Source organism: Chrysemys picta, chromosome 10 (genome assembly GCF_011386835.1).
Source record: "Chrysemys picta bellii isolate R12L10 chromosome 10, ASM1138683v2, whole genome shotgun sequence".
NCBI lineage: Eukaryota > Metazoa > Chordata > Testudines > Emydidae > Chrysemys > Chrysemys picta.
Genome location: NC_088800.1, coordinates 66,586,130 through 66,608,044, shown reverse-complemented (window position 1 = coordinate 66,608,044; position 21,915 = coordinate 66,586,130). Strand labels below are relative to the sequence as shown.

Here is a 21,915-nt window from a genome sequence, read left to right as displayed (position 1 = left end):
GCATTTGGTATATATGCTTTCATAACATAGGTTCCCTAGGTTGTGTTTTACTGCATAACTGTTAAAGCAGAGCTATAATTAAAGTAAAAGTAGTTGAAGAGCAAAGCAGTAACTAGCATACTACTAATGCTACTTTTTTTTTAGTCTCCTCTCTATTACAGCAGAATGTAGGTAAGTCAATATTCTTGTTAATGGAGCTGCATCAGTAGATCTCCACTTTAGGAGTATTACACCATGTCTAGCAAGGCAGACCTGGTATGCGACTCCTGCATTGGAGAGCTACAGAGACAAAATGTTCAAAGACCTCTGTGTACAAAAAAGTTACTTTTATTTCAAGTGTTTGGTGAATGTTTTGTAAAAAACACACGAGTGTAAACTTACCTATGGAGGAGTGACTGCCTCCATAATACCATATTGTGTCCTAATGCACAGTATACATTGCATGATTTCATTTAGAAAGAGACAGATGTAACGAAGTAAAATGCCCATAGTCTCCAAAATAGTCAGTGGAATTGTCAGAAAACTCCTCATCCATGACTTTATCTCGGCTAAGCAATCTTTCCTTTGGTGGGAGGTCTTTTTTAAAAAAATGAAATTAATCAAACTAACTGTACATGTTGCCATTTTATCTGTCAAAACTATGGCCTTCGGAGACAGATATTATTGAAGTATAATGGAAATCATAAAATGCCAACATGGCATTTGCAAGTCGTGGTGGGAATCTTCTTTAGTCTCTTGCATATTAGGAAGTGTTATAAATTCTGAAGGTGCCTAAGAAAATGTCATGATACAGCTGCATTGAATATTGTTCAGAAGCATGTATTGAATAACAAAGCCTTTTTTATTTAATGGTTGCTCCTTATTGCGTTTGGGGTTTTTGTATGTGCATGTGTGTGCACACGCTGTTAATGATAGTATACATAATAACTGCTTTGAAATACTGATTTATATATTATAATAGAGAGTTTTAAAAAAAATTAGGACATGCCTGACCTTCAAATTGTATCCATCTAGCATGGGTATATCTGGGAAATGAAGAATTTGAAAACCCAGAGATTTAAAGGAAATCATTCCAAAACAATATGCAGCACTGATGCTATTGGAATGAGTGTTAACTGCTATTTCATTTAGCTTTTGCGTTCATGCTCAGTTTGAAAATATTCCTCTTTTGTGAATTTTTATGCACATCACTTTACCAGAACTATCTGAAGACAGAATTGTCATCTCATAAGTATTAAAGACTGACAAACCTTTAAAAAAATGTATGCGCTATGACGTCTGTTGTTACAACAGACTGTGTGTATAACTAAGTAAAACGTGATGGTTTATAGGGAAGGAGAAGTACAATTAATGTTAAAATGTTACTATTGTCAGCAAAACTGGCAAACAGCCCAAGGTTTAGTACCTGAAATAATTAGAAGAACTTTGCAACATTGTGCTAACATTTAACATCCCTAACTGACGCTTCCTGAAATCATTTGTGGACATTTAAGGAAAAATAATGAAACAGAATAGCTTGTGAGCCTTAATAAGATTCATTCCTTCTGTCTTCCTCCCTCTATTACTTATACTGCGTGTGCTGCAGTATTAACAGTTCCAAATGCAGCTTTTAAAATTAGTAGTATGATCTGTTTTTCTGTTTAATGATTCAAAACCAAATTTCCATCTAGTTGAGTTGTGTTGATTTAGCAGATGAATTTTAACATTTGAGTATGATATCTTAACTGGCGGTGTTTTAATTATTCTTCTTTGTGAAGTTCTTGCCTCTGAATCCTTGTGGATCTGTTTAATAACCTCCTAATTAATTAATTTTGCTTAATTTATCTGATTTGTACATGGTAATAATAGCTTTAAGAAATGTGTGTGTTTCATACACTACAGTGCTTAGCTATTATTTTATTTTACTAAGGTGGTAGTGGGACATTCACCCAAATACCCATGATTTTCCTCAAAATACTTGATTTTCCATGTAGCCATGTAAGTTACTCAAAGCTGTTATTTTTGGTGATTTCATTCCCTGAAGTACCATCCAGGAAAGGCTTACTTGTTGGAATATTGGTAAACTTCTATTTTCTTGGTGGGTCACTCAGTTAATCAAAATACTGAGCCTGCCTTCAGTTAGGTAAGTGTTACTTCATGTTCAAGGTTATAGGTTAACAAAGACTTTATTTGAGATCTTGGGAAGATTATCTTTCATGACACACGGTGTGACCTTCAGCTCTTAGTAGGAATTCAAGAGAATGACCACCCTGCACAGAAAGCAGGTGGGCCGTTTTCCAGGCTTGCCAGAGGAAGACAATAGTGCTTTATGGTGGGGGGAGAACAAAGTCAGAAACTGCTGCAAAAAGGTGGTGTTGGTCAGCTTGGCAGCACTGACTCATCCCCTTGGAATGTAAGGGCAGAAGGCTTTAAAGGTGCAAGCTCTGGCGTTGGAAACCACTTTCTCCATGCAGCAGGCAAGGCAGCACCCACCCTCCCTCCCCTTGAGGTGTGATTATCAGGTGGGTTTGAACCTGCTGTGGGCATTGTGCTAGTCACTCCTCTTTGGGGGGCTGGGAAGGAATTTTTTCCCTCACCACCATTGGCTTTGGTAAAGTGTTTTTTTTTTTTTTTTTTTGCCTTCTCCACAGCGGGTGTTAGGGAACACCTATTATGGTGAACACAAAAGTGTGGTAGGCTATATGTCGCAACTTATTTGGTAAGTGTGGGGTGGATGTCCAGTCCAGGTACTTCATAGGGAAGGCATCCAGTGACCAGATAAATGGCCTGGTAAAGGACTTAAAAAGGAAGTGTGGTTAAAGGAACGGAACGGCGTGGGGTTTGGGGCTCGTATGGTTGGAATGGCAGGGAACCAACCCCCCTTTCTTATAGCCCATCTTACCTCTCCTACAAGGAGGGGAGGGAGATGCTAAGGTCCCGGCAATGGATTTGCTGGAGGGACCTGGATGGAAAAAGAGGGGGAGCTCATGGAAGCCCCCTCCCCGGATAATTAAAGAATAAACAGAGGTTACCTGCACTATACAGTTTTATCTGCCGGGTAATCCTAGACATCTAATAATAAAGTTGCGGCCTGATTAAATCCATATCAAGTGCCTCCTGTCCTTCTTTTGGTATAGCTGGACAAACTGTTCCTTGCATTAGAATGCCCAAATTATCTAATGCAGCATTATCAATCTTTTATCCGCATCATAACAGAAAAGGTTTTTTCATGTATTTTCTACCTTTCCATGTACTTATGGTGGTAGAACATCCCTGTGGCAACTACAGCATTTACTTATATGGAAAAATAATATTAGGAAATTATTTTATGTCTTAGCTGTCTTTTAATGGTTGCAGAGTATTAGTCTCACTGTATTTCTAAGCTCTATGTTTGTGCATTATTTTCAATGAAGATGTCTGCAGAATTGTACGTAGTTCTGAAGTAGTTAATTACAACTGCCAATGGCAAATATAGCCAGGTTGTGCATTATTTTTGTGGCACCCACAAAAATGCCTTTAAAAATTCTTGTCAGTGACATGCAGTTAAAAATATGTGTATAGTATTGGAACAGTGTTCTCCAAGAGAATATAACAATTAAAATATTTGTCAGGTTTGAGATCATAACTCCTTTAATATGTCACTTTAATATAGCAATATATAGTAAAAGATATAATTTTTACAACAGGCACATGAAAGTATTGATGTATAAACTGTCATATTTCCAAACTTTGAATAAGGATAACAGTAGAGAGGAACATCTGATTGCAGTCTTCCCAGTAATACTGGCCTTCTTATCTTGTTCCTTCCTCCTATCTTCCTCTCTCTACTTTATCTCCTTTGCTTTCATCTTCATTCCAGTTTTCAGAGATCTACATGCAGTCTTCAGGATTCCTTAATCATTTGCTTGCTACCTCCCTGTGTTCCCAGTGCTAATGTCTTCTCTTTTGTGACATATGAAGTTCAAGTGATCACCCTCTAGTATTTTTCATGGTAGATTTTCTTGTTAATCATGTTTGTATTTGATCTGAGTCTGTTCTCTGAATCATTTTGGAATTGTTTCAGGATCAAAATGGTATTTAAAAACCCCACTTTTTTAACATACAAAACATATAATTTCCCCCTAAATCTTTTTTGTTTGTATCTTCGGTTACTCTGTTATCAACTCAGTTTAATTAATAATTTGCTCACTATTTTATTGTATTTTATAGCAACAAAGAATCTGTAAAATAATAGTCTGGTGTATCTGTAACTGTGTAAGAATATATTGACCTTGCCAAATTTTCATATAGGTCCCTTGAGCAATGTTTGTATTCTTCTTGCCTGGAAGTCCTTTTTTGGCTGTGCCTAGCTTCTCAGCAGTATAATTTTTCTCATGCGTAATAAGTGTTTGGACTAAGGCAATGGGAAAATTGAGTTGATTTATGCAGGACTTCTTGCATAGTAAGGTTTTTTTGTTTTTGTTTTTTTGCACAGTTAAAATTAGTATGAAATCAGATGTATTACAGCACAAATGAATATGATCTTATATATTATGGATTTAAGCAAAATGTCATTTAAAATAGACATATATCATCTATTGTAAGCAGTTTGTAAACATCAGATTTTTAGAGGGCAGAACCAGCTTAAAAACAATTATGATGCACATAATTATGATGCCTTTTGTCTCTGAAATAACTAGTGACATTCTTTTCTGTGCTTGTCCTATATGAGCTAATTATATTTTTTGATCCTTAAAAACATAAAGAATTAATTCTGTCTCCAAGATGGACCCATTTTTCTTAAGACTGGTGGTTGATTGATAGGGTTTCCAACTGTCAAATGCCAAGATAATAATGTTTTTCAGTAGTCTTGAAGTCTCTACACGTTTATATCCTCTTATGTATGAAATTTTGACCTGGTCTCTATTTTCCATCTGCTTCCTATCTAAGGAAGAATACTGAAGAAGATAGTGAAGGGAAAGGACTTTGCTATTCATCTGAATTGTGCCAAACTCATTCATCATGAAGTCCTTGCCATGTCAATAGCTTCCCTATTTTGGCTTATTCTCCAAAAAGATCTTTTAGGTCAGGAGTCTGCACTCCGCTGTGTCTTACAGCATTTCAGGTTTTCCTGAAAAGGCAAGGTGATTACTACTCTTTTCAATTTCCAATAAAAAAAATCTACATCATAAGTTTGTTATAGTATGTGGAAAAGTCTTCAACTCTTTTGCAAAAAAAGAAAAGTGAAATCATTGTGCTGCCCAATTGTGGACAGTTCTTGTGGTTTCAGACTGAAGTGCTCCATCATTAGACATAAGTTAGGGTCTGTGGGATCTCACCCCACATATTGAGGGTTTTGTTTTGTTTTGTTTTAGAGTAGCTAGCAGCACTTCAGAATGAGGTTCCCTCTGTCTCACTGGGAGATGAACCTGGGCCTGAATACAGTTCTCTGAGTTTGTTAGAAAGATTCTTTGATGCAAAAGATGGCCATTTGATCAGCTAGGAGAGTGGGGAGAATTACAGCACTCTTAGGCATGTAGCTTTAGTTAATTTACCTCCAATACAAACTGCTCATTAAAGCTATTCCACATTTTAAATCTAAGATCCTTTCAAATTTTCACTTTAGTTAGGAAATCTCCTTACCCTCTTTGCATCCTGCAGTTAGTAAGGAGAATGGAAAAGGCTTTAGCATTAAGAAGACATTGCATATTTGCCTTACCTGCACCTTAGTATTCAAGAGGTCCAATTCTCTCATTTTTGTATTGTGATGAGAGGATAAGAAAAGTGGACAATGTCCATTCTTTTGGCTTAACATAAGAAGACTTGAAAAACAAAATTAAGAAAAAGTAACCTTTTCTCCTGTGGCATATATAGTAACTTTAAAACTCAAAATGTTCATATTATGCCAGTTTCTGAAAACACACATTTCCATAACTTTGAAGTCAATGGGCCTACTTGTGAGAAAACTTACACTTGTGCTTGCACGGTTAGCGCCAAAGAGAATTGTCAATACTTCAAGATGTCTTGCATACCAAATAATTTTTAAATACTTCTTGATATAGTAAACAGCAAAATATTTAAAATCTTCTTAAATATTGTTGAAAAACTTTGCAGCCTATGCTATTCTATTTAAAATTAAATGTGATAGGTTATATATTTTCTGTATTTTATTTTCCTGTGAAAACAGACTGGTTAACTCATCCTCCTTATTTGACACATAAAGTTAATTCTCTAGTCATTACATCAAAATCATTTCAAAAGTTAGTTGTGGTGCTGCAAACAGAGAACTGTGGCTTTCAGTATTACCCATCAGAACTTAATAAATCCTTAAAAGATCAAATATTCTTTCAGACATTCTTAATATTAAAGAACGAGGGAAAAGAAATACATAAAGAAGTAGTTTTTCAAAGAGCTGAAGTGCTAGCCTCCCTTGATGAGGATGGGAATTGTGCCCATAAAATACACTCGAATGAATTGTTGGCACAATTCAGACTACTTAAATATACAACTTGTGCCTGCAGTCAGGTGGTTAGAGGTGCAAATATTCATATTTTCACCCATAGTTTAATTGCAGTTGTAAATTGTGTCCATTGAAAAGGAGGGGTACCCACTTGAAAATGTTGCCCAAAATTATATATAAGTGGAAAATTTTCTAGGCAGACTGGTTAATAATCAAAAAAATTCCTTTTGAACATGTGGTAAGGTAGAGGTACATTATAGATACATAGAAATAGTTACAGAAGACCAAATTCTTGATTGGTACACTTAGTAAAGGGAATTTTAGATACCTGTTTGAGCATTGCACTTGAATATTCATTTTTAATGCACAGAATGGAGTCACCAAAGATATAGGGAAAGTATTTTGTGCTCACATTAGCACATAGATCAAAACACCTTAGTTTATGAATAAGGATACAGTTTGGTCACAGAGGTCATAGATTCCTGACTTTAATGAACCTCCATGACTTCTTCAGCTTCAGCCCCCGCTGCAGCCACTGTGGCAGGGGCTGGAGTTGTCAGCCCCCACCCTTCCCTGTGGGGCTCAGGCTTCGGTCCCCCTAGGCAGTCAGCTGCCCCTCCTGTTTCCTACTCCCAGTTATTTTTAGTAAAAGTTACAGACAGGTCGTGGGCTTCCGTGATATTTTATTTATTGCCCAGGACCTGTCCGTGACTTTTACTAAAAATAACCATGACAAAAATCTTAACCTGATTTATGAACATACAAGTACTCTTTCAATTGTATACTCTTTTGTTATGTGACAGGCAAAAGTTGTTCATAGAATTAAAGGTATGTTTAGGAAATATTGCAAGGTCTTACGACTAAGCCTCTTAACATTTAAGTGATCCTGACCATATTTTTTTTTAAATAAATGTTTGTCCTTTAGCCTTGTATTGAAAATCACAGCTGTAAAATATAACTTTGCTTAAGCTGGTCATCTACACATTTAAGGATATATGCTGTATTAAAACACATGCACACAAGAGGATTGCAGTTCAGTGGAATTTTGCAGCCAACAATAAACTGAGAACACACATCATTACTGCAAAATATCATAGGGTTTACTCATATTTGCAGCAGAATAAGTTTGCCATTACCACAAAAATCAAGTCCTGGTGCTGCCAAAGAATTCCAGGGAGCCTGAAGAAAAACTACTTCAGCCTCCTGGTTGACACTGAAAAGGTATGTTGGTGACTAATATAAAAGATAAAAAGGTTCATGCTGGTGAGAATGGGAAATCAGAAGAAGGAAATGCTCTGGACTGACTGCTGGAAACAAGAAGAAAAGTTACTGCCTCATGAGTGTAATGCAAAAGGAAAAAATAGAAATCTGCAGTTTTAAAAATTCATTACAGGGAGTAAGATCTGTGTGTAGCAAAGGTAGTATATGTACATTTTGTAACGTGAACAGTATCACATGAATCAGTTGCTTTCAAATTGTCCCTTGTTTTTAAGATTTGCAGCTATGCTGAGTAAATATGCTTTTGCAAAATAGGACCTGCTTTATTCTTTACATAATTTTCTTTATATACAGCTGTTTGTTTACTGATTAAACTTAATGAGTAATAGTTCCACAGCCTCCAGCAGTGTTTAGAAAGAGAGACCACAGCAACTATTTGTCTTAGGTATCAGCAAAGGCTGCTCCTTCAGCAACTGCTGGATTTATTTTTAACTGCTTGACTCAGTGTTTGTCAGATGATTCTGATGATCAAGCTGCATACTGAAACATAAAAGTACGGAGGAAGCCAGGATAGCTAAAAGGGAAAGGAGAGTGGTTGTCTGGGAAAGGGGGTGGGATTTGGGAGTTGTGCTTCAGACGCTCTGTTTCCCTGTCTGGAAGAGAGTTAAGGGCTTCAAGCAGATTGAGTGTATTTGTAGGTCAGACTGGGAAGTAAAGAGTAATGGCTGCTTTCAGCTGCTTAAAGACATAATTGCTCAATTACTGTGAGAAGGAAGCGGGGAGCAGAGTATCCTGAACAGTGTACTGCTGGATAGCAAGTTGGGCTTTTTCCTATGTTGGATGTTGCCATTCAAAGGAGTCTCATCATGATCGATAGCTCCAAGAAGCAGCAACAGGGCTTTCCAGAGATTTTACCTACTGGAGCTATTGAGACATTGAAAGAAAAGGAATGTCTTGAGGTGAACAGCCAGAAAAGTCTCAAGGAAGGTCAGTTACCTGCTGTTTGGGCGGGGGGGGGGGGGGGGGGGGGGCAAAAAAATGCAGACATACCACAGTAGATTCAGTCTGTAAGTGCCTGCTCTAAAATTCTCTACCTTTTTTTTATGCATGCATGTAAATACTCTGTTCCCTTTTCAGATCTTTTAAAGGGCCAGGTTCATTATTATTTATTTTATTAAGTAGCTCTCAATTAAATGCTAATGGCTGAACAGTAATTAAGTTCTAAAGGAAATTTAGTAGTAAGTGATCATTTCAGAGTGATACCCAAATGCATTTGTTCAGTTCCTGGCACATGTTGAAATGTGCCCTGAAAGGATTTCACAAATTGCCTTTAACTAAAGAGAATAGAACTAAGGATTTTTAAACAACGATGTGTGTCTTCCTCATTTTTAGCAAGGGATGCTGTTGCTTTCTCCTTACTGCTGCCTGTTTACACAGTTTGCTTTTTTTCCTGTTTTATAATTTTGTTTTAAATTTGTTTTTCAGCTACATATTGGGAATCTAAGCTTGCATTGTTTTTTAAATGGTTCTGCACACTGTGCAGTTAATTGGCAAAGCAACATTAACATGAATTAGCTTGTAACAGTCCAGCAATCTACTGCGGCATATAGTATTATCATTCAGTACTGACAACTATTATAATTGCCACCTCATATGTATCTTGAGTAGTTTTCTTAGTATCATTCATTGGGCTGTAGCGGAAATTTTGCCAAGAGACTGCTGGTGCCCAGTTCCCTGATGTACTTGGAGATAACTGGATCATACGGAAGGAGGAGGAAGAGGCTGATAGAGCCCCACTGCCTAGAGCACAGCTCCTCAATTTCAGATGCTGTCATCCTCAACATAACTTGTAGTCCTTTGCAACTGAAACTCCAACAACATTTACCCTACCCAGGCAGCAAAAAAACCTTCTCTTTTTTAGTAGACAAAATTTCTTCTCCCCCATATGCCTTCTTGCATTGGCCTTCCTCATACCACTGGCCTCTCTGGATGATCTGTAGTTGAGCTAGAGTGCTCACCTTGGTTCTTGTGAGATAGAACTGACATTTTGTCCCTTCAGGAAACTCTCCCTTCTGAATTGAAATAATGTAAGCATAAGGATCTAAAATATATTGGTAAATTTTAGGAAGGGAAAATTGCATTGAGGTTATTACTAGACCAGATCAGAACATTCTTGCTAGTTTTTCCTAAACAAAAATATTGAAACTTTTCAACCAGCTCTAGATATGACCAAGGAGAAAACATATTTTATATTATTTGTTGCTTTTAAAGACAGACTACTTTTCGTTGACATGTGGAAAAACACCAAGATAGAAAGAAGTGTTCAATGTCTGTGTGGGTAAATACTTGTAGCTGAGAGCATAACAATTCTGCCCCTTCTACTGTAGAAGGCAGCCAATATCAATGCAGTAATAAAAAAGACAGCGGGTACATTTTCTTGCCATAATGTGTATCATCACAATTACAGGCTTCTTGCAACTCCAAACTCAGTTAAAGTAATCAAAGCTCAATAGAAAACCTGCAGTGGGGAAATAGGGACTAAGGAGAAAAGGCAGCGGAACTTGAAGGGTAGAGAAAAAATACGTATTGTAACAGAAAAGATGGGGAAGAAAAGAGAGCTATAACATGAGGAAATAAAGGGGACGAAGAGAAGAAAGCAGTGAAAGAACCAATAAACAGAAGAGTGGAATGGGTTAATAAATAACCATGTAATTAACATTCTTTGTTATATATTTTAAAACAGACTGCACCAGAACTGCACATGATATATAGAATAATGTACTCCAGCTGTACATTACAAGGTTGTAATTCCATCAGAGTGGTGACAAACCACAAGTATTGAATCCTGCAATAGCCTAAACTTATGTATGTCTTGGGGATTACATTATTTCATATTAATGTGGTTGAAAATTGAGGTTTCCCCCAACCTCTTTTTCTTTCTTTTTCTGGATTTTTTCAGCAGCCTTGTGTATTTGCCTTCCTTCCCCCTACAAATTTTTGCCACTTGACATCTTGAATTTTAAAATGAATTGCGCACTAAAAGGTACATAAGTATAGTAAAGAAAAAAATAACTTATTAATTTTATTTCATTCTTTGACATTAATTACTGAACAATGAAGGAAATTTCAGATTTATTAATGTGGTTTAGGATGCCATGTATACTAGATTGCAAATCTGCCTTGATGTTCTAGTGACACAAACAAAAAGGTTCAGCTTTGTTGTTGTAATATATAATGTCACCAGAACATTTTAAGGGCTATACTAATGTATGTAGTTCAGATATATAGTTCTATATTATTTTTTATGTAAATGACACTGTAAATCATTTATTTGAACTATATTTGGTAGAACAGGATTTTCTAAAATAAGATTATTTGAAATTTTAATGATTACTCTCCTATTGAAATAAAGATTTAGCTACTTTCACCATCCTTTACCTTGAAATCATTTTGGATGGGTGATTTTACAGATGGTATTCACTAATGGTGAGATCCATGGCGATTTTCACAGGAAAACTCAAGAATGAAGAAAGTAGAATTCTGCTGGCAATCCAGTATTGGTTAGGTGTTTTATTGTAATTCTAGATGATGATAACCTTTTGAAGGTCCTAATGTGTTTTGCTTAAGCATGCTGAATTTAAAACCCCTGCACAGTAAAGTTAATTTCCCACTAATCAAGAATATTGTAAACTTCTCCCTTTTTGATTAGTTATCCTTTATAAGAAAAAAAACGTTTCTGTTGCTGAGTGTTAAAAATTACAATGAAAATGAAACCCACACTAATTTAAAAAGGCTACTGTTTAAAATAAAGGGCATTAGGAGTTTAGATGATGAAATTGTTTTTTTGCTTACAATAATAAACACCTTACAAGGTACATTTCATAACTTCCTGTTGCAGACCAGAGGGAGGAAATTCTAACTACCCTACTTTCCTGTAAACAACCTCAGGCAGGACTATTTTGCTTTCCATCCATTTTCAGTGAAAAGAATTCAAGATCTATATTCTACATGTAGAGTTGGCTAGAAATTTTCACTGTATTAACAAACAAGAAATCTTTTAAAACTGTTAGTGTAATTTTATGGTAATATCTAATCTTATAATTGTATTTCAACAACCTTTTCAAAAATGTCAGAAGTGCTTAAGTCACAAAGGTCTGGTCTACACTGGGGGGGTGGGGATCGATCTAAGATACGCAACTTCAGCTACGTGAATAGCATAGCTGAAGTCGACGTATCTTAGATCGATTTACCTCGGGTCCTCACGGCGCGGGATTGACAGCCGCAGCTCCCCCATCGACTCCGCTACCGCCTCTCGCTCTAGTAGAGTTCCGGAGTCGACGGGGAGCGTGTTCGGGGATTGATTTATCGCGTCTAGACAAGATGATAGATCGATTACTACCCGCCGATCCGGTGGGTAGTGAAAATGTACCCTTAGAAACTTAAGTCCCATTATAAGTCAATGGGAGTTAAGTTCCTAAATGTCTTAAGTGCTTTTGCAAATTTGATCCTAGATTCTTCTATTGTAGAATAGCATATTTATATTACAGTAGTACCTACAAGGCTCAGCTGAGGTCAGGACCCAATATGCATACTCAGAAATAAGAGACAGTTCTTGCCCTGAAGAATTTACAATCTAAATAGACACAAGAGAAAAGGTAGAAGAAAAGGAAAATAGTATTATTCACATTTAAAGAACAGAGAGTTCAGAGCCCCAGTCCTGCAAAGATTTATGAATGTGCTTAACTCTATGCACTGTGAGTAATCCCATTTAAGACAGTGGGACTACTCACAGGACCTGATTCAGGAAACTGTTCTTCTTCAGCAATCACTTTAGTATGTAAGTAACTTCAAGCACATGGTTAAGTCCCATTGATTTTAAAGGTAAGCACATGCTTAAGTACTTTGCTAAATCAAGATTACTGTGCATAAAATTAATCATGTTTACATGAGTCTTTGTGGGATTAAAGCCACAGCGATGTGTCAGGGAGTAAGTCTGGTAGATTTGGAAGTTGAACCCAGGTTTGATGAGTTCCAGTCCAGTACCTTAACCACAAGACCATCCTTCCTCTCTGGACCTTAAGCCTACATGAGGACGTGTGAATGAATTTTTTTAAAAAGAAAGAAAGTCTCAGCAACTGTTTATCAAATGGTTAGAAAAATACCCAGAAATTTAGAAAGCATAATTTTTGCTTATATGTCTGTACAGAATTTCACAAAACCTTTGGGGGTTTTTAAACATTAATTTCTCTTCTCTCTCCACACAAAGCAGATGAAGATTATTTTCTCATTATATAAATTTGGAAAAAATTGTGAGAAGTTTAGATTTCATATCTAGAACAGTCCTTGCAGCAGGGATTCTAACAACCTAAATTTGAAGATAAATTTATGTCCTGACTTGTTTCCAAGCAATAAATGCTCCATAGCAATAATATATGACACAGATTGTCCCGTTCCTCAGTTATTGATGAAAGACATGATAGACCTTCTGAGTTATATTGTCTAATAGGTTTTTTTTTTTTAATGTCAGAAAAATTGCCTTTAAATGATTTTCCTTTCAGTGTACCTTTTTGTTTTCTACCTGCATGCAATGGAGCGCTTCCTCTGGAGACACTTACACAGTGATGTTGGCTGACATACAAAAGCCTGCAATCTCTGTGGTACAGTTTCCAGGGGTTTATGGGTTCCTGCAGGGTTTTTCAGAATTTCTTTCAAGAATCCTGAAAAGTTTCTAGGGAACTACTGTATCATGCATAGAGATTCTGTAAGCTCTGCAAAGCACTCAACAGTGTAAATTCCAACTGTTTGCACTTATTCACTACACTTTTCAGCTGATGAAACTAAAAGGAAGAAAGGACACGCTCCTCAGAATGTGAATGCATAAAAGGCTCTAGACATTTCCAACTGGTTTTGAAGTATGTTCTGTTATTTACCGGAAAAGGAACTTTGTGTAAAATGGATAAGCAACGTATATATTAATTTAATAATAATAATAATAAAGAACTCTATACAGAACTCTGATTCTAATAATTTAAATTACCTTAACACACATAAAAGTCTGATTTCGAGCCTATTAATGTATTCTTGTGCTGAGTTGAACTTCCTTTGTCACAAACTGTCAGCAAACTAAGATGGCAACTTTCTACTTCATAGTGAATTAGTGATTTTTATTATATTAAATATCATTTCAGATATTATTTATTTACTTCTTCTAATAGACAGGAAGTGAAAACAAAAACCTTTATTACATTTAAGTTTTGCCTGTGAAATCCTATGCAGTTCATCTCTAGGCACTTCCCCCAGATCACAGGCAGCTTAACACTTCTGTTATAATGGATTCACTCTTTCTGCAATGGAAACCAAAAGAATACGGTGTTATCGTCAATTTGTGAATGCTATGGAAACCAAAAGAACACAATGTGATCATCAAATTTGTAACTTTGGAAACATACAGGATGAGTAATACAGAGTGAGGAAACAACATATTCCATAATCCTTCGCAAGCCTCAACAGTGAATAATAAATAGCAGAAAGAATAGCTACTCTCCAAAACATCCTAATTTTTACATTTTGAATTTTCAGTTTAATATATCCTGCAATTAAACATTTTCTGAAAATTCCTAACATTTCTAATATTTAATTCCAAAGTATTTTATAACTATATAAATATGGTACCACACCATTGAAATGCACATTCCTTGGAGATGGAGGGTCGCAATTACAGCATTTTGGTATAATTCCCTTCTCTTTAGGAAAGTGCCATGGAATCTTTAAAGTCCATGCAGAGCAAACAGGACCTTGTTTTTTTTTATGTAGTCAAAATATGCACTTTATAATTAACTAACTGTTGCTCCATTTATGTAGTTAGGAAAGATAAAGTGACCTTCCTTGGATTTGAACCTCTGGCGTTAGTATTCTAGGCATGCCATACTTTATGTCTAGAGTACAGTATTCAGTTATATCATTCACTTAGCTCTTGATACACTATTTTGTGCTGCTTTATTGTGACTTTACTCTCTGATTGTGTCTTATATTTCAAAGTCACAATGTCAAATAACTACAGTTACAGGTATATTGTTACTTTAAAAAAGTATCTCAGTCCTGTTCTTTAGAAGTGATAGATCTATCCAGAGAATCTTTTGTGTCCATTGTTACTGTGGCTCTATATTTCATGCTCAGCATCCTAGAGAGACTTTGGCTCACCAAGAGCAGGACAAGTTGCTTTAAACTAATTGCTGTTTCACAAAAAAACAAAAAACCCACCACAGACTTTGTGGAACAGCAATTAGTTTAAAGGAATCTGTCCCGTTTTCAGCGCTGTCTGTTTCCATGGCAGCCAGAGCCGCAGCTAGCGGCAGAGTTGTCAGAACTCTTGTTAATTTCCAAGGCAGAATGCTGGAAATGCCATTTTCCCAACATCATCCATGTTCTTATCTAAACAGCTAATATCTGCAGTGTTTTAACTTTGGGAGAAATAATTAGAAAATAGTACAGAGAGCATTTAAAACATATATTTTTCTAGCGACATTATTTTATTTTTGCCTTTTCCCCAGGTGTAATCATTTGAGAGGTTTATACATTATTTTACTAGTCCTTTCCCAGAGATTTACAGTTTTTATAACAAATCCCCTAAACAGCCTGAACTTTCAACAGCCATTTGGATATCTCATTTCATAACACCTACTTTAAAAAACAAACAAACGGTGTATGTTCTATCTGAAATTCATAGGATTTGGAATTAGTGCTAGGATTACTATGCACAATGTGAGCTCTGGTTTTGTTCAAGACAAGGAGCAGTGATGAAAGCCTGTCAATCAGTATAGATAGCATTGTTCCTACAGGACAGCTATCAATTTATTTTTGGCCTCTTTACATTCCAGTTCTTTTGATTACATATGACTACTTGGAGACACCTTTTCCATAGCATACAAATTACCAATTCATCCCATGAATACCACAGCAGCTGAATATCATTTATCTTGACTTTGATAATGGTGTATTTACTTAAGATGCTTTAATAATACCATACCCTGTATTTTCATCAGTTCTACCTTTCACACAATTATCATTACTCCAGAAATAAGACAAATGAATTTGTCACTCTTCAGTAGACCATATATAAAATGCGATGTGACGTATTGATGATTATAAATTTGCTTCTTTATATATGCTTGCCTCCATGTATTCAAACAGCAAGGCATTCAATGACATGCTGCAGGGCCTTTTTCCATTGTTGCTGTTCATTCTTAACCTTTTGCCCCCCTTTGAATCTTACAGTATGTGAACGCTTAACAATATTCCCTGTTGGAAGATGGAGTGCAATTAAACTACTTTTATGTAATCCACAACTAGACTGAAATATATCTCAGAACAGTAAGGTACATTCTGTTACATATGTGGTTGCCAGAGAACCCCTTCCTCCCTACACACCATCTTCTTTATTCCTTTTTTCTGTAGATGTAGAGACTTCTTGATATGCTAACACTAAATGAATTAATAGTCGGAACTCTAGCCTCTGTGGAATAGATCCTCACCTGGTGAAAAGCTGCACAAAACCACTGAAGTCAATAGACAGACCTATTCTGATTTTTAAACCAGTTGAGGATCTGACATTCTGATTGTAAGGAATTAACATAATTGAAAAAAATAAGTACCAAAGAAACCACTCAGTAATAATGGAATAAAGGTAAACAGAATTGATTTTGTTAGAAAGTAGTCCTTTTAGGTGATTAATATATTGACTCCCATTGTGTAAAATTTATAAGGAGGCTTTACTAAGAATCTGAAAGCCAAATTTAATGTTGCAATCAAAATGCTGATTTTAAAAAAAGTACACAATCTAGCGCTAACCAGTGATTTGGCTGATAGTTCATAGCTTTTGTTCAGAGGCAGTTTTGAGACTTTATTCCCTCGATTAGCAGCGTTATGGAGGAAATATGTCAGATTCTATAAGTTACAAAACAGTTGTGTCTGTCTTCAGTAACCTAGTTCTTGCATTGGTGCTAACATAGGCCTTATTTCTCCAAACACATACATATATGCTTACCTTTAAGCACGCTAGTAGTCTGATTGAAGTGAATGGAAATTATAACATGCTTAAAATTATGTACATGCTTCAAGACTTTGTGGGTTGGAATAATTTACCAAAGTTTGTAGTGGATTCACCATCACTGATAATTTTGAAATCAAGATTGGATGTTTCCCTAAAAGATATACTCTAGAAGTTATTATGGAAAAGTCCTATGGCCTATGTCGTACTGATGATCAGACTAGATGATCACAATAGTCCTTCTGGCCTTGGAATCTATGAATCTAAGGTTCTGGCCCAGGGCCTTTGAGACAGTGTGATTCTTGGCTCTCTCAGTGGTATGAGTGATATTATGTGGATAATTATGCTTGATTCAGGAAGTGGTCATCATTATTGTTTGTCACTTCAACACCATAGCCAAGACCCAGTATTGTCACTTCTTCTTCGAGTGCTGTCCCTGTGGGTGCTCCACTCCAGGTGACGGTGCGTCCCGGCGCCGTTGATCGGAGATCTTTGGTAGCAGTGCCTGGCTGGGACTCGCGCGCTCAGCTGCTGTCTTGCGATCTCATTAGAGTCTGCCTGAGTGCACGCATTCCGCGCCCCCCTCAGTTCCTTCTCAGCCGTCCTCGGTGAAGGAAACAATTACAAAGAATATAGAAATGGTAACATCCCAGTTGTTCCCTTCCCTTAGAATAGTTACTCAGTTTAAAAACAAAACAAAAAAAAAACCCAAACCTTTTTTCCTCAAGCTTGTCTCCCGCAGAGACACTCTCCCCCAGCATTCCTAGTTCAGGGGCTTCAGGATTTAAGAAATGTGCTTCCTGTTAGGACTGTATGCCAGGGTCCGATGGACACTCACATTGTGTGAAGTGTCTCGGCGAGACACACGTCCCTGCCAAATGTGTCCATTGCACGAGTCTCAAAACCAGTGCTCGTTGTGAGAGGGACCTGTGGCTGAAAATGTTTCTCATGCAGAAATCCCTGCAGCCGCTTCTGGAGACGGGCAGTGTCAAACCCTCTCCCTCACGTTCACTGGCCAAGTCCGAACCAATTGGGAGCATGGCATCACCCTCTCAGGCGAAGAGGCAAGAAGCCCAACTGTCTCCAAGCAGAGACTTTCACAAGGGTAAAGGGTCTCCTGTGAGATCGTTCCCCTCAGTACTGACAGCGCCGAAGGCAGGTGACTCCGACCGTCCCAGCACCTCAGCCATGGCTCCCAAGGAGCGCAGAGGCAGGGACCTGACTTCCCGTGCCAGGAAGGTCTCCTCAGCACCGGTCCCTTCAGCACCGAAAATAGACCCGGTGCTGACAGCGTACTCTGCCTCAGTGCCGAAAATAACGTCGGCACCAAGCCTGCCTGCTGCTCAGATAGCAGCAGCAGACCTCCCGCAGGGCGCCTACAAGAGACCCATGGCACCAGGAAAAGCCAAACAAAAGTCTATGCACATCTCTGAGCACAGATCGCGCGCAGTGGAGTCAGAGCCTAGGGAACAGCAACAACAGTTCCTAAGTCAGGATGATCTTTCAGTGGCACCTGAGCCTAACTCTCCACTCCTGGACACACAGTGCTCACTCTTTGACCAGCTGCTTTCCCCACCTGACCTGGCTACCTTTACTGACAGCGATATGCAGCAGCAGGCAGAGTGCTCCCCACCTGCCTCTCCTCCTCCACCGGAACCTTTTGCACCTCAGGTCACGGCTCACAACCACCAACCTCAGTTTCCCTACTTCGCCCCCCCGTGAGCGGCACCTAACTTTTCTTATCTGATGCCTTGGCCACATTGGTACCCTTGGCCAGCTCCTACTGCCACTCGCCCTCATGCTTCTTCCACCAGACCACAAGCTCCTTCTGCGCCTCTATCTCCATCTCAGTCAACTTCTAGAGCACCTGAACTCCCCTCTGAAGAGGTGGGCTGTGGACCATATCCTGATTCATCGACTCCTAACTCTCCATCAGCTCCAGACGGAGCTCTCATGCCTCCACCTCCACAGAATGTGGACGACTTCAAACAGTTCCAGGAACTTTTCAAGAGGGTGGCACTCAGCCAAGACATTCCTTTAGAGGAGGTCCAGGAGACACAACACAACTCCTCAAAATCCTCCAACCCTCTGGGCCCTCAATGATCGCGCTTCCCACAAATGAAGCACTCCTAGAACCAGCTGATACTCTCTGGCAGATCCCAGCCTCTACCTTATAAACTTGCAAAAAGGCTGAACGTAAATATTATGTTCCTGCTAAGGACATAGACTTCTTATTCTCCCATCCACAACCAAATTATCTTGTAGTGGATGCAGCGACTCACAGGACGAAACAGTCACACTACCGGCCCACCCCGCAAGACAAGGACCTCAAACGCCTTGACATCTTGGGCTGCAAGGTATATACCTCCTCCACTCTGCAATTCAGAATTGCAAACTATTCTGCCCTACTTGCAAGCTACGACTTCAGTAACTACAATAAACTCTTTGATTTTACCTCCCATGTTCCAGAGGACGGGAGAGCAGACTTTAAGTCAGTATTTGTCAAGGGCCAATTGGTCTCCAGAACGGCCACTTACAAGCATCTCTGGACATGGCAGATACAGCTGCCCATACAGCTGCAACCGCAGTGGTTATGCACAGATCTTCCTGGCTTTCTGCATCCGGTATCCCCAAAGACCTGCAGACCAAAGTGGAGGACCTTCCCTTTAATAAAGACAAACTCTTTTCTAAGAAAAACGACGAAGTCCTTCACACCATGAAAGATTCGAGAGTGACCCTGTGCACTCTGGGCATCTACCCATCCCTTCCCACGAGACAACAGTATCAACCTTACCAGAGGCCACGCACACAACAGTATCACTGGCCTCAGAACAGACCATATGATATACCCAGGAATCGCCCTAGACCTCCTAGGCACAGACAAAACCAAGCGCAAACAGATACATCCCACCCATCGGGACATAAACAACAATTTTGAAGCGTTGGTCGAGGGTCTGCACGACCACCCCTTGACTCCACGACCTACTTGCCCATTTGGCCACCACCTCCAGGTTTTCCACCATGCCTGGCAGCAGATTACACAGGACCATTGGGTCCTGGAAATAGTTCAGTCCGGTTACTCTATCCCTTTTATATCCTACCCTTCTCCCTTCCCCGTCCCTCTTCAGGGACCCCTCTCACGAGCACCTACTTCGCATAGAAGTGGCTCATCTTCTACAGCTAGGTGCAGTGGAACCTGTGCTAACACAACACAAGGGAAAGGGTTCTACTCCCACTCCTTTCTCACCAAGAAAAAGTCCGGGGGATGGAGGCCTATACTAGACCTACACCGACTGAACAAATTCATAAGGGTACAGAAATTCAAGGTGGTCACACTGGGCACAATAATACCTGCACTGGAACAAGGGACTAGTTCACTGGCCTCGAATTACAGGACGCCTATTTTCATATATTCATTCATCCACCCCACAGACGCTTCCTACGGTTCACAATCGGTCACGACCATTTCCAATACAGGGTACTCCCTTTCGGACTCTCCACAGCACAGAGAGTATTCTCCAAGATCCTAGCTGTAGTCGTGGCCCACCTCCACAGACATGGGATCATACTTTTCCCCTACCTAGACAATTGCCTCATCAAGGGCAACTCATACAACGAGACACTTCAAGCTACCCATTTCGCCATCTCCGCCTTCCACAGCTTGGGCCTGCAAATAAATGTCCAAAAATCCACCCTGACACCTACACAGCAGATCGAATTCATTGGAGCTCACCTGGACTCAATTCGAACCAGAACCTCTCTCCCACACAACAGATTCCTCACTATCATACACCTCGTACATACGCTCTATGTTCGTCCCAGGATACGGGCAAGTATTTGCCTGCAGCTCCTTGGCCACATGGCAGCTACCACCTTTGTGGTCAAGAATGCCAGGCTGCATGTGAGATGTCTTCAGGGCTGGCTCAACTCAAACTACAAACCCAGCAAACACAGCCTCTGCATGCTGCTAACTACTCCAGCGAATGTACTAGCTTCCCTGCAATGGTGGACAAGACCAGAGAACCTTTGCATGGGCATTCCCTTCCAACAACAATCCCCCATGCTCATGCTTACCATGGACGCTTCCCTGATTGGTTGGGGAGCACATCTGGGGGGGACACACGGCACAAGGCCTTTGGTCTGCGCCAGAGATGCGTCTACACATAAATCTCCGAGAGCTCATAGCAGTGAGACAAGCCTGCCTTCACTTTCTTCCCCTCATAAAGAACAAATCTATCCGGGTCCTAACTGACAATATAGCATATATGTTTTACATCAACAGATGGGGGAGCACGATCGCACTCCCTATGCATGGAGGCCATCCGATTGTGGAATTGGTGTATACAACACCACATACAAATTATTGCGTCGTACCTACCTGGCTGTCACAACACTACCGCCGACACACTCAACAGACAATTCTCCAAAGAACACGAATGGGAATTGCATCCCGCGATACTACACCAGCTCTTCTCCCAATGGGGCACCCCGTCAATAGACCTCTTTGCCACAACCCAGAATCACAAATGTCACCTATTTTGCTCCAGAGCAGGATTCGGGGCTGCATCCCTAGGATGTTGTTCCTTATCTTGTGGAACAACTCTCTCATATACGCCTTTCCACCGATCCCTCTGATACACAGGGTCCTGCACAAGATCAGAGACGACAAGGCCCAGGTCATACTCATTGCCCTGGCTTGGTCGAGACAAACATGGTATCCTTACCTGCTCCATATGTCCGCTTGTCTTCCACGGACTCTCCCCAACAGACCAGACCTGCTTTCTCAGGACAATGGACGAATTCTTCACCCTCAGCTCCACCTGACAGAAACTCCTTCATGGTTCAAAACCCACGAATTAGCCTGTTCTGAGCAAGTCCGATATGTCCTCCTGCATAGTAGAAAAGACTCCACTCGTAAAACTTACCTGCAGAAGTGGAAGTGCTTCTCCCTGTGGTGCTCAAATAAACACTTATCACCCCATATTGTGACCCTCCCTAACATCCTAGACTATCTCCTGAAACTAAAACTCTCAGCTCCATCAGAATACACCTCGCGGCCCTTACCACCTTCCATGATTCGTTAGACAGCTATTCACTCTTTGCCCACCCCACCATAAAACGCTTTGTCACGGGCCTACAAAATCTCTACTCCGAGATTTATCCATCGGCAACTGCATGGAATCTCAATCTCGTTATTCGCGGCCTTCTGAAACCTCCATTCGAGCCCTTAGCT

General features: G+C 39.4%; 1 protein-coding gene across 10 annotated transcripts in view; it reads left to right on the top strand.

Moving 5' to 3' along the window:
* MRTFB (myocardin related transcription factor B) overlaps positions 1–21,915 on the top strand; it is a 175,344-nt gene that overhangs the window by 92,499 nt on the left and 60,930 nt on the right. For 2 of the 10 annotated variants that reach the window (XM_065558863.1, XM_024109471.3), the window contains exon 1: positions 8,056–8,623. The exons of 6 other annotated variants lie outside the window; for them this stretch is intronic. In XM_065558863.1, coding sequence (XP_065414935.1) covers positions 8,470–8,623 — 154 coding nt within the window. In that variant the 5' untranslated portion in view covers positions 8,056–8,469. Of the gene's footprint in view, positions 1–8,055; positions 8,624–21,915 lie in introns of those variants that run through there. 2 more of the 10 variants (XM_005306754.5, XM_024109470.3) reach the window with 2 other exon arrangements.